Below are 11,505 nucleotides of genomic sequence, written 5' to 3'. Positions count from 1 at the left end.
TGGTTTCCTTATGCACAAGCTGGAGAGAGCATGTGTGCATTTCAATGAGGTCTTTTAATTGGGACAATTAGGAACTGGCCAAAAATCTTTGTCTCTGCAGGATTGGGCCCAGATGAACATACGCGTTCTTGTAGACTTTGCCCTTATTGTGGTAATACAGGAAAGAAAACAACCAAACAAAAACACAATTTTTATCTTTCTAAACAAACTATTTGCTTCCAACTTAAAAAAGAAATGACTTTAAAAAGCTTTTTTGTTTGTGTATTTTGTGAGCAACTTATATGACTTATTTAGAAGAATAAAATCCTTTCCATCTTCCTTATCATCCCATATGCTCCACTTTCTGACATCTAAATGCTGCAGTTCGAGCATCCTCAGCACCAACAACACAATGCAAGCTCACTCGCTCAGTCTTGTTTTTCACTAGAAGCTTAGTATTTCGTTCCTTGGAACTAAAACAAAAATAGCAGAATAACACCTCTAGAACATGATTGAATGTTACGTTGCATGTTTTAACAATACTGGCTGCATATAGTGGAAAGCTGACTGCAGATTCCTTCTCTGGACACGTGTCCTTCCTGCTCTGTGTGTAACATAAAAAACATTAGAATTTTGCTAATTACTTAAAGTCATGGGATAACTCATCAAAATTAACAAAGGAATTTCACGTTTTGTAAAGTATATGGAGCATCATCAAAGATGTGTCAGGTCATACAAATCTAGTCAGGTGAAAGAAACAAAATGTTTCCCATCAATTATATACAGGTTTATTAGAGCAAGTTGTCATGTTTTAAATGTGCAATGGTTTCACAATTTCCTTTTTCTTTCCATTCTCATTAGTGTGGCCTCATGATAACCCATGGCAGCTGTTAGAACAATTATAAAAATATGTGCTGTATAAATTACAGGTTACAATTACAATTATGTGAAAAAGAAAAACAACAACAAACAAACAAAACTCAGTATTTACAAAAATGCCTGGAATCCAAATAGTCCAAAGTCATTTTATTGATTTAATTACAGAAACAGAACACTCATGGAGTACATTTACACTGACAAGCCCCAAGTGTAAGCCTAGGCTTTGTAACATACTTGGAAGAAACTGAAAATTATAATTTTGAAATGGTTTACTCTTTTTATTTATTTGTCATTACCCTGCTTAGTTTTATGATCAGTATTATTGTACATTTGTTTTCTCACCATCTTCGCTGTTTGAATAAAAAGTGTAGTAGAAAAATAATTCAGCAAACATGAAAATTCTGTCAGTACAGCTAATTGTTTCTGAATATATATTTTATGTACAGAGAAAGTAGTAACACAAATATAAAACTAGGCAAAGAGTAGTGTACTTAACTTGAAACATTTGCAATTTCAGTATTTGTGAATTATCGACTTGTGAAATATATGCAGTATATATAATGTGCTCAAATACACTCACACAACACCACTGCATGCATCTTTTGGACTAAAATATGCCTTCATTGTCATATACCTTCACCCATAACTGGTGAGAACTGTTGTCATACCCATGTCAAAAAGACAGCCTGCTAAATAAAAGCCCTTCCACCATGCTGTCTTTTTGGTTCTAGTGTTTTGGACACCACCAACAAAATATTAGAACAGATTGCTCTCCTGGAGAGCAGAAAATGCTGACAAGAAATGTAGAGAAAAGAGCAATGATTTTCTTTTGTGACAACAAAAAACCATTTTTTTCTTTTAAGTTTTTATTTTTGAGCCATATTCTTCGTTCTTTTTTGCCTGGAATAGTCAGTGATACATCTAGCAGCTCCTGAAGCAAATGATGGGTTGAATATGGTCTTACCTGTCTCTAGCTCTATTAACTTCTGCTACCGTTACTGAGAGAGGCATGCGGCCAGCATCATCCTCAGTAAAAGCTATAGTTGCAGCCCCTTGTTTTTCTCCTCAAGCAATGAGCAAAGCAATCTTGGTTGCCTGACTTTGGGGGAAGGAGGGCAAAAAAGAAACATGCTGCTGAGGTTCCTGCCGTGCACATACCCCACTGCTGTGTAGGGCCAGCTGGAACCACACCTGGAGTCCTGCACAGCGCTGGAGGAACAACTGGATTTCAGGACCCAGACAGCTGAGGAAAATGGAGCAGATGGGTAGGTAGAACAGAGGAAGAGCATCATGCAGATGCCCACTGAACACCACCAGGTCTCTTTTTGGTTTCACTACTCTAAATGCAGAACATCTCAAAGAGATCCTCAGGACTTTGAAAACTCTGCAGAAATTATTCAAGGAGCTTCAAAATCCGGTCCCCAGGTCTCCACAGAAAGACACAACAGGATTATTCAGAAGCTGTAGAAGCTGTTTGGCTTGGCATGCATTGTAGTGAAGACAAGCACACTTTGAATGCTTGATTAATAGTAAATGTGATGTGGTGCCTTTATTGCAGTTTACCGCTGTTTTCACAGCCTACATTGTCATGACCTGCCACAAATAAATAAATAACATTGACGATTTTTACATATTTCCAGAAGATTTGCAAGCTTGATTCCCAAATCTGTGTCTTGGAATGTACTGATTCTGCAGCCATTACCAAAGAGCAACATCCCCCCAGATTTATGGAGCTATTTTACTTAAAGAACAAAAGTGGCTCAATTCTAGCTGTCTTTGTGAACAAACGGACAAAAGATATGATTCTTTCCCACAAAGCAAACATTTCTGGTAGTCAAGATGAGTTTTCTTGGTGTGTCTGTAACAGTGCTGAGCTAGTCATAGCTTACCATACTAATTTATCAAAATATCTTTTTTAATAGTCAAAAAAAATAAAGGTAGGTGTAACAATACAAACAAAATACCATATAACTTCCACCAACATGAAGGGAAGAAGAAATGTCACTCTAAAAATCAAACTCCACAATCCACATGCAGACACTGACAGCAGTTACAGCTTTTCCTTCATAAGTGTTGTTACATTTTGTCATTAAATGAGAATTACTAACATTCTGAAATCGCTTTAATGGATAAAGCAGTGTGATCAATGAGATTCCCAATAATTTAGAGCCTGTCTAATCATGTTCATTACCTGGTCAGTCTGGACTTCCTTCCAACTCTTTCCTGTTTGTGTTTAAGACTAAAGTGTGATCTTACTTTTATCATCTTCTTCCTCTGTGTAAGAAGTTTTAGATATTAATGCTAGAGAGCGGAGTTATCCCAAAGTATGTTAACTCTGCTATTTTTACTGCTGTGAGCAAGCAAACAATGTGCTTATTTTAGAAACAAAAAATACAATGAATAATAAATTCTATTTAGAAAAATAATTGCTTTATTATTGTCATGCCTTCCTGACGAGTTGCCAAGTCCCAGATACCTTTCATACAATAATTTACAGGCTGCAGAAGAGCTTATTGAGCAAGGCAGAGCATTTTTTCTTGGGGCCACCTCAGATGTTCCTTGCTGCCACGACCAGTGCCCTTGGCCAGCTTGAAGTGCTCTGCCACAACCTTCCCGAGCGCTGCCAGCGGGCTGTGGGTGTCTTCTCCTGCCTGGTGTCTTCTCAGATGGGAATGGGGATGAAGCTGGTCGATTTCGAGTGGGGTGACTCCCTCCAGGTGTTCAAGCTGTGGGTTGGGCTCCTGTTGTTGGTGAAAGAAGTCTGTCGCCTGCTGTTGCTGTTTGAATCTTCCTTACTCAGTGTTTGCTTCACTTTTTGGCAGCAAGGGAAGCTCTGTATGCAGTCTTGCAGGAGATGCCCGCTGAAGAACATGTAGATCCACGGGTTACAGCAACTGTTCAGGCTGGCCAAGAGAGCAGTGACTGTAGTAGCAGTGTTTTCAGAGTCTGGGGGGGGAAACAAAGGGGTTTAACCATCAAAGGAACATGCTCAGCCTTCAGTCAATTGCTTTACTAACTCTTTTTTTCTTTTCTTTTGCAGTTGCTGAATAATCCCAGTTCTATGAGGTAGTGACTTCAGCAATGGTATTTGAAACAAATACGGGTATAATCAGGAAAGTTCCTACTTATGCTAAGCTTACATTGAAGTCAGTGGGAATTTTTCTGAGTAGACTTCAGAAATCCATGACAGAAGTATGGGGCAATCCAGCACAGCCCACAGGCACGGAATAATGCTTTAGCCCTTTTCCACTGTTGTTTATCCATGTGTTGATAAGTCTGTGCTTATATTTTAATAACAGACTTACTTTTTATTCAGATTTTTGCTTAAAAAAAGTGTTACTGTGGGAAGCAACAGCAAAATTCCCACAGCTTTCTCACTGCTTTCAGTAACACAGGGTTTTGCTGGGTACATTTGCACACTGAAATTTGTTCAGAGGTTGAACAAATGTTACCGAAAGAACAAATGGAAGTTAGCACTATGCCACTGAACAGTTGCACTGTTCTACTTTTTCTAATTAGTTAAATTATCAAGTACTGTAAATATATAGTGGAATCAATTATTAGTGAGCTCTCTTTGTAAAGACTGAAGCACCACAGAAGTACAATTGCAGTGCTGTACAGTTCCATAAGATTTAAAGCATCTCTTCAAACAAACCCACCAAACAGCCTTATGTTCAAACAGCCCTGCATTTCTTTCTATGATTTTTGAGGTACGTATTTATTTATAATAAATAAACATCTGCTTGTCTACTGCAAGCATTTATTTCTCTGTATAAACCTGCATCTTTGACTTTAGTTCTGTATTAGGGGCAATCAATGCTCTCAATGCAGTAAGTGATAATTTGGGTATATTTAAAAATAATAAATAAATAAATAAATAATGACTTCCAGCGTTTTGATTTGCACCTTTCTCACTATGAAGAACCTGGGTGTATGTTACCACGCTGCCTGTCGTGCCTCATGCAACAATTTGAAGCTCACCAACTATCTCCATCCGGATTTAACAGCGGCACAGGCATCCCCGAACCAGTCCCCACCGTGCCGCGGCAGCCGGTGGATGGCAGAAGGAGATGCTGGGGATGCGCCGAAGCAGGGAGTGGGACGGCAGGGGGGCACCCTGGGGGCAGGAGCCCGGCTCCCCCCTCCAAAGCCTGGCCGGTGCCGGCAGGACGGCCCCGGGGGCTGCAGCAGGGCCAGCCCCGGGGGTCGGGACGGCTGATCCCGGGTCGGGACGGCTGATCCCGGGTCCCCCTCTCGCCCCCCGCCGCCACCTACCGAGCCACGGGAAGCGCTGGTCCCAGACGGACCACATCTGGATGGTGAAGAAGGGCGCCCAGCAGACGACGTACGCCGAGACGATGACGAAGGTCATCTTGACGGTGCGGATCTTGGCTCGGGAGATGCTCCTGACGCTGCTGACACAGGGGGCGAGCAGCAGCCCCCGCCGCGGGGCCGGGGCTCCCCCGCCGCCGACCCCCGCCCGCCGCCCGCCGCCCGCCGCCGCCGCCTGCCCCGGCCGCGCCTTGCCGCGGGCGTTGCGCCAGATGTGGTAGCAGATGAAGCCGTAGCAGGTGGCGAGGATGAGGACGGGCGCGACGAAGATGCCGCCCGTGATCCAGGTGACATAGGCGCGGGGCCCCCAGGGCATGATGAAGTGCGCCCAGCAGTCGTAGACCCGCGAGCCGCGCTCCACCTCGCTGAGGGAGAAGATGAAGTACTGCGGGGTGCTGAGCAGCAGGCTGAGCGCCCAGGCGGCCGCGATCATGCCGTAGGAGCGCTTGGTGGGCTGCTGCAGCGTCTTCAGCGGGTGGCACACGGCGATGTAGCGGTCGGCGGTCATGGCCACCAGCATGTACGCCGAGGCGAACATGCCGAAGACCTGCAGGTGCTTGACCACCCGGCAGAGCCCGTCGGGGCCGTGGAAGCGGTGCGTGACCTCCCAGCAGAGCTGCGGCAGCACCTGGAAGAAGGCCACCACCAGGTCGGCCAGGCTGAGGTGCCGGATGAAGAGGTGCATGCGGGACGCCTTGCGCGGCGTGCGGCGCAGCGCCAGCAGCACGCTGCCGTTGCCCACCACCGCCACGGCGAAGGTGACGGCCAGCACGGCGATCTCCAGCTTGGCCAGCTCCTCGTCGCGCCCGAACGGGTCCCAGCCGCCCAGGCTGCCGTTGGGGGACCCCGACCAAGCCTCCTCGGGGCTCGGGCTGCTGCTGCCGCCGCCGCTCCCTCCGCCGCCCTCCGCAGCCCTCCAGCGGCTGCCGTTGCCGGGGGGGGAGCCCCCAGCCCGCGGGGACCCGGCGCCGCCCGCAAGGCGCATGGAGGGGGCTGCGCCGCCCGGCACGGCTCGGATCGGCTCGGAGCGGCCCCGCACGGCCCCCGCTGCCCGCCCAGAGGCTCCGGCGGTGCGGAGCTTAGCGGGGGCCCGGGGCCTTTATCCCCCGCGGCGGGAGGCGAGGCGAGCCGGCAGCCGCCGTGCCAGTGGCTGCCCGCCGCCTGACGCCAGCCCCCCGCCGTCCCGCCCCGCCTCGGCCCCGCCGACAGCCAGCGGGCAGCCCCGGGGGGACGGGGGACGGCCGGCGGGTCCGGGAGGGAGGCAGGGATCCTTCTTCCCCCGGCAGGGACGCAGGGAGGCTTCCTCGACGGCAGCCGTCCCGCAGGGCAGCCCGCTCCGGCAGGGAAAGCCGTCAGCGTGAGCTTCGCTCTGAGGAGATGCTCGGAAAAAAAAAACACCCCAAAACCCAAAATACTCTCAAGAAACCAACCCCACAACTCAAAAGCTGTGGCACAGAAAGTGTGGCTGTGTGAAGTTCTCAGTAAAGCTCCTTCTCTAAAGGTGCCGTTCTTCCAAAATCCCTTATTTATTTATTTACTTACTTACTTTGTTAACAGCTCAGGGCACGATTCACGGCTTGGTGCCTGTTCCCTGCTGCACCGTGAACATTACCAGAGGTACTGGTAAGGATCCATTCCAAACCCGGTTTCTGGGCTGATTTGTTGTGGAGTCAAACTACTTTACATTATGGTGTCAAAAACTTTGTCAGTCGAACACATTCCCACACGGCGTCCCAGCTTTTCAACAGCAGCTCCAAGACATCACCTTAGCTATACACTGTATTACACCCAGGAAACCTTATGAACCACACAGCACATTAATGTGTGTGATTGCAGGTCTCAGGTCAACTACAGAAGGAATTCAATGCCTCATACCACAGGTCTCACAACACACAGCTACTAAGTACACGGCATCATGCCCTGCCATCAGAACTGCTGGAGGTACTGCCTCTGCCTCCAGCAGGCTTTACAGGAGCTGGACACTGCATAAATGAATGTTGTGATTAGGGAAATTGTGCTAACAGCTTTTCTACTGTGCAAACCACGTAAGTATCATAAAGCTCTGTTCACTACTGGGTATGTCATTTCTGCAATAGAAACCATGAAAGTTTCAGGTGTGACAAAGACATCCCTACAACAGCCAGCCAATAAAACAAGGGTGGTCATGCTAGTTCTGAGTACTGAGAGTTTGTCAAGACCACATCTCCTCAGAGAGGTCCCTCTCCAGCCCATATTCATTTCATCTGGGCAGTGCTTTTAAGAGTGTTTCCAGAGGAAAAGGCTGAAAACTTGCCTCAACATCATTGCACAAGGCTGCGCTTAGTGACCATGGACAAGGTTAACATGGAATGGATGCTGATTTTTGCTGTCAGACAGAAGTGACCCGAGGATAGTCATTATACTTTCTTTCCCCAAATTAGTCAATAATAATGTTTTTATATATCTAACCAGGCTGTTGCAAATTTGTTTCTACTGATCTAGGTAATTCTGCGGAGGGTTTTATTTATATTTAGTACTGCAAAAATGTCCTTCTGCTCCAAATATTAAATATATTCAGGGCTCCTGAGGTTTCTGTACTAGTGTAATTGGGGTCTAGACTGCTTTTGCTTACTGAATTCTAACAGTATCTGTGTGTAGATGGAAGTCACAGATAAAATGCTGTTGTTCAAATTAAACAAGGAATCAGTGTAGTTTTCAGTCAAAGTAGCTGCCCTTTATTAAGCTTAAGCCAAGTAACGCTCCCCTGTCTGACCAGACATGGAGAGAGCTCCTCTGCCCACAGAAAGCTGTAACATGGAGAGCAACTTGGGGAAAAGCAGCTAACAGAAAACTTGTAGAACACCCTTCTAAAAAGAAAAAAAAAAAATACATCTTTGGGAAGACTGCTAGAAGAAATGAACATCTTAACCCTGTGATTCACCTGGAGCTCAGCTTGGGACTAAAGACTCAGGAAAGAAAATTGAGGTTGCCCTTACAGGAAGCGTTCGTTTGTTCTATGCATGCACCTTTCTACAAAAATGTCTAAAGATGGCAAGGATTTCTGGCTTACTCTCGGCAGGCATACAGGTTTCTGCAAAAATGCTGAAAGGTTGCCAGACATCTTTCAGTATGTTGAATTCATTAATGACTGAATGGCTTATACAAAATACTCCAAAATGTAATTGGAACAGGACCTGGTTTGCTGCCAAATGTAGCTGTTTTCTGTTCATCTATTGTCGTGGTGGTGTTGACTTTTGCTGCCTTTCGACAGTCCTAGGCTCTTCTTCCAGGGCTAGAAAACAATGCTTTGAGCAAGCCAAAGTCTCAGGATTTTAATCCTTGGACATTGGTGATGATTTGTGTTTTCAAGCTAAGTTTTTCACCAAAGTGTAAGGGGGTTTCAGTGTAATCTTCTTCAGAAAAACTGACAGTCTTGAATTGTAGCTGCTCATAGTCAAAACAGGATTGTCTGCCAGGTTCATAAAGAGTTGCTCAATTCATTAGAGTTTCAAAGAAGCAATATAAGAAAAAAAAAAAATCAAGCTCCTCATGCAGGATACGGGTTAAGGCACTGCTGAAAAAAGGATTCCTGGTTGTTTATAGAGGACTCAGCCATTCTTTTACATAGCATGTAAAGCCTCTACACAGATACAAAGAGTTGTCCCCTGTCACCTGCCTCCACGTTCTAAGCATCCTTAGTGCTCTTTTATGCAGGCACTGCTTAGTAACTGAGGATGAGTGTGATAGCCATTCCCAAAGTCACAAGAGATGGAGGTGCTGCAGACCCAACCTGTCAAATCAGAGCTGTGGAAACCAAGCATGGGAGAAAGCCTGTATGGTAAGAAAAGGGCTGCTGAAAGCTGGGGGCACCAAGGATGCTCCATCCATTCACCATCCACAGGAAGGAAACATCACCCGAGGGAGACCAGACATGTACATCTAGCTACAGACCGGACATCTACCTACAAAGGCTGGAACTGTCCCAGGCTTCTACAGAAAAACTGGAATAGGGAAAAGAAAGATGCCTACTGCCTTGTAGATGCTTCCAAGGTGGGGTGGCTTCTCAGCCAGAGCTGTTAGACAGCTGTGTGGTCTGGGACTCAAAGGAGCCTCCCCAAAACATGATATGTTTATAACACGAGTTAGTCTAGTTTGTTGGTTACCAGAGCCAAACTAAGAGGAGAATTGCCCCCAGACCACCTTCAAAACAGAACAGAAGTCTGAATTTAAGGTTCTGGGAAGTTTGTTGTACCAGACTGAGAAATGAGTAAGACTGAATAAACTCCCTCTCTGGAAAACATGGAAAAAAAACACCGCAGTAGACAGACCTTCAGGAGTAGCTCTTAGGATTCAGTTTGCAAAGGCCCATTTCATTGTCTGGAAATATTTAAAAATGGCCAGGAAACACAGAACCTTAAGATTATGCTCCAGTCTGTCTGTCTGTCTGTCTATTGTTTATTAACTGAAAGATTCAAATTCTAGTATTTTTGCACATATAAAATTGTGTCTGGCTATCCCTGTCATATTGTTTCTCTCTTCCCACAAGCGAGGTTGAGTGTGGCACTCAGAGCAGCATTTCAGAGAGGCCCATACAGCTAAATGTCACTCGCAGAACCAGCAAGTTGCCCTCCCTGCTCTCTTTGCCTCCTTCATTACGGTCTTGCTGACCTGGCTGATAGCAATCGGGATCCTTGGAAGTCAAAGAGTTCAGCCATTCCCTACAGAAATGTTCATCTAGCAGCTCCTGGCCTGTCTGGATATCAGGGTAGGACAGGAAAGCAGCATCTGGGGGCTCAGTGAGCCCTTGCATGTTTATAAAGAAGCACCAGAAAATCGTAGTGCAAGCACCTGCCTTTCCCCACTGCGTCATGTCGTTCAGATTTTCAGCATATCCAAGGCATAATAAGAGCTATCTGAGACAGTTTAAGTAGACCCTCAGGCAGCAATCTCTCCTGTAATCTGAAGGATTAAATTCATAGGGGCATAAATCCACTGAATCATTCGATGCTGTCATTGGCAGAAAAGGAAAATTTAAGACTGAGTTTTCTCATGTTGCCTAAGCATCTACCTTGTGAAGGGGTATAATCTCAGGCTTTCCAGACCTGAAAGAGAATTAATATACATTTTGCACTTTCACAGATACTGCATGAGTTTTTGCTTTAAGCGCATAATCAGTAGTTTTATCTCTCAGTTCTCTTATTTCAGAGAAGTTAAAGGCTCTTGTTGACGATCTTTCATACGCCTTGAGCCAGTTTTTAAATTACTCCTATCTAAAGTTTCATAAAAACATATGCTTCAGGTCTCCAGCAGGTCTGATAAATGTTTCCATCTGTAACCCACTATTTGTAACACTGTGTTAACACCTACCTTATGCTTTTTTACGCCTTTTATAAATTTTGATGCATCTAGGGGCAATTTAATAATGATTTTTCTGTTCTCTTCTAGTTAACATATACCAAGCCAAGCTAAGGGAAAATATTTTATAAAGTTTGGTGGCAAGAATAATAAGTAAAAGTGAAGTGAAATGAATATTCTTGGGTATTCATGTGGTTTCTTCTTAGAAAACACTTGATGTACTGAGATGTGACTCTCAAAAACATGTAGTAAAAATTATCTTCAGGTATTTAATATAGCAGGAAGGAATACAGACAATCTATGCATGGCACAACATTTCAGAGGGATTTAACTGCAACTGACAATGACACTATCAACTGATTCAAGGAAACAGTCCAAAATATTTGTGTAGAAGCTAGTTCTTGTACAGAAGAGCCTTATTTATCCCAGTACTATGCCAAGAACTGAAAGCTTACATTATTTGAGGATAGGCTGGCAGAATGTTACTGCTTCGTAATTGTAATTGAAAGACAGAGGCACTTAACATGTATGGAATAAATGGAATAATGCTTTTGTTTATACCAATGCACATTTTAGTAGCTCTCCTTAAGAAACACATTCTAAAGCAGTCAAAATTAACTGGTTTTGAAATTGCATATGTCAGCAGCCATGTGGTGATCATTTGGAAGAGTTTGCTGGTATGGGATATTGGTGATCGATGCAGGATACTAATGTAAATATTAAAGTAAAGAAAACAGGGCTCCAGTCTTTTGTACTGAAAATATTGTTGTAGCTGCATTCTCACAGGCTTGATAGTTCAGGACAAGAGGAGGTCCAAATTCCAGCTAGTCTTGTGGATGCTTACGGGGCATTCATTTTTCCAGTTTCTGCAGAATGCTCTATGGGATGGTTCTCTTACTATGAGCCACGATCTGGAATGGAACTAGCTACAACTGTTTTTGTCAAAATGCACTTTCAGTAGAATATTAATTTGCCAAAACT

General features: G+C 44.8%; 1 protein-coding gene across 1 annotated transcript; it reads right to left on the bottom strand.

The window, feature by feature from the left end:
- Positions 1-780: 780 nt before the first annotated feature.
- AVPR1A (arginine vasopressin receptor 1A) lies at positions 781-6,206 on the bottom strand. Its single transcript, XM_084526340.1, has 2 exons — positions 5,134-6,206; positions 781-3,804 (listed from the first exon to the last, which is right to left on the bottom strand). The coding sequence occupies exons 1-2, from the start codon at positions 6,173-6,175 to the stop codon at positions 3,521-3,523; spliced, it is 1,326 nt and encodes a 441-aa protein (XP_084382466.1). The 5' UTR covers positions 6,176-6,206; the 3' UTR covers positions 781-3,520.
- Positions 6,207-11,505: the final 5,299 nt, after the last annotated feature.

The sequence above is a fragment of the Aythya ferina genome (genome assembly GCF_964211825.1).
Source record: "Aythya ferina genome assembly, chromosome: 1".
Taxonomy (NCBI): Eukaryota; Metazoa; Chordata; class Aves; order Anseriformes; family Anatidae; genus Aythya; species Aythya ferina.
The sequence above is the reverse complement of the archived record's forward strand: the minus strand, read 5'-3'. Positions and strand labels throughout refer to the sequence as shown.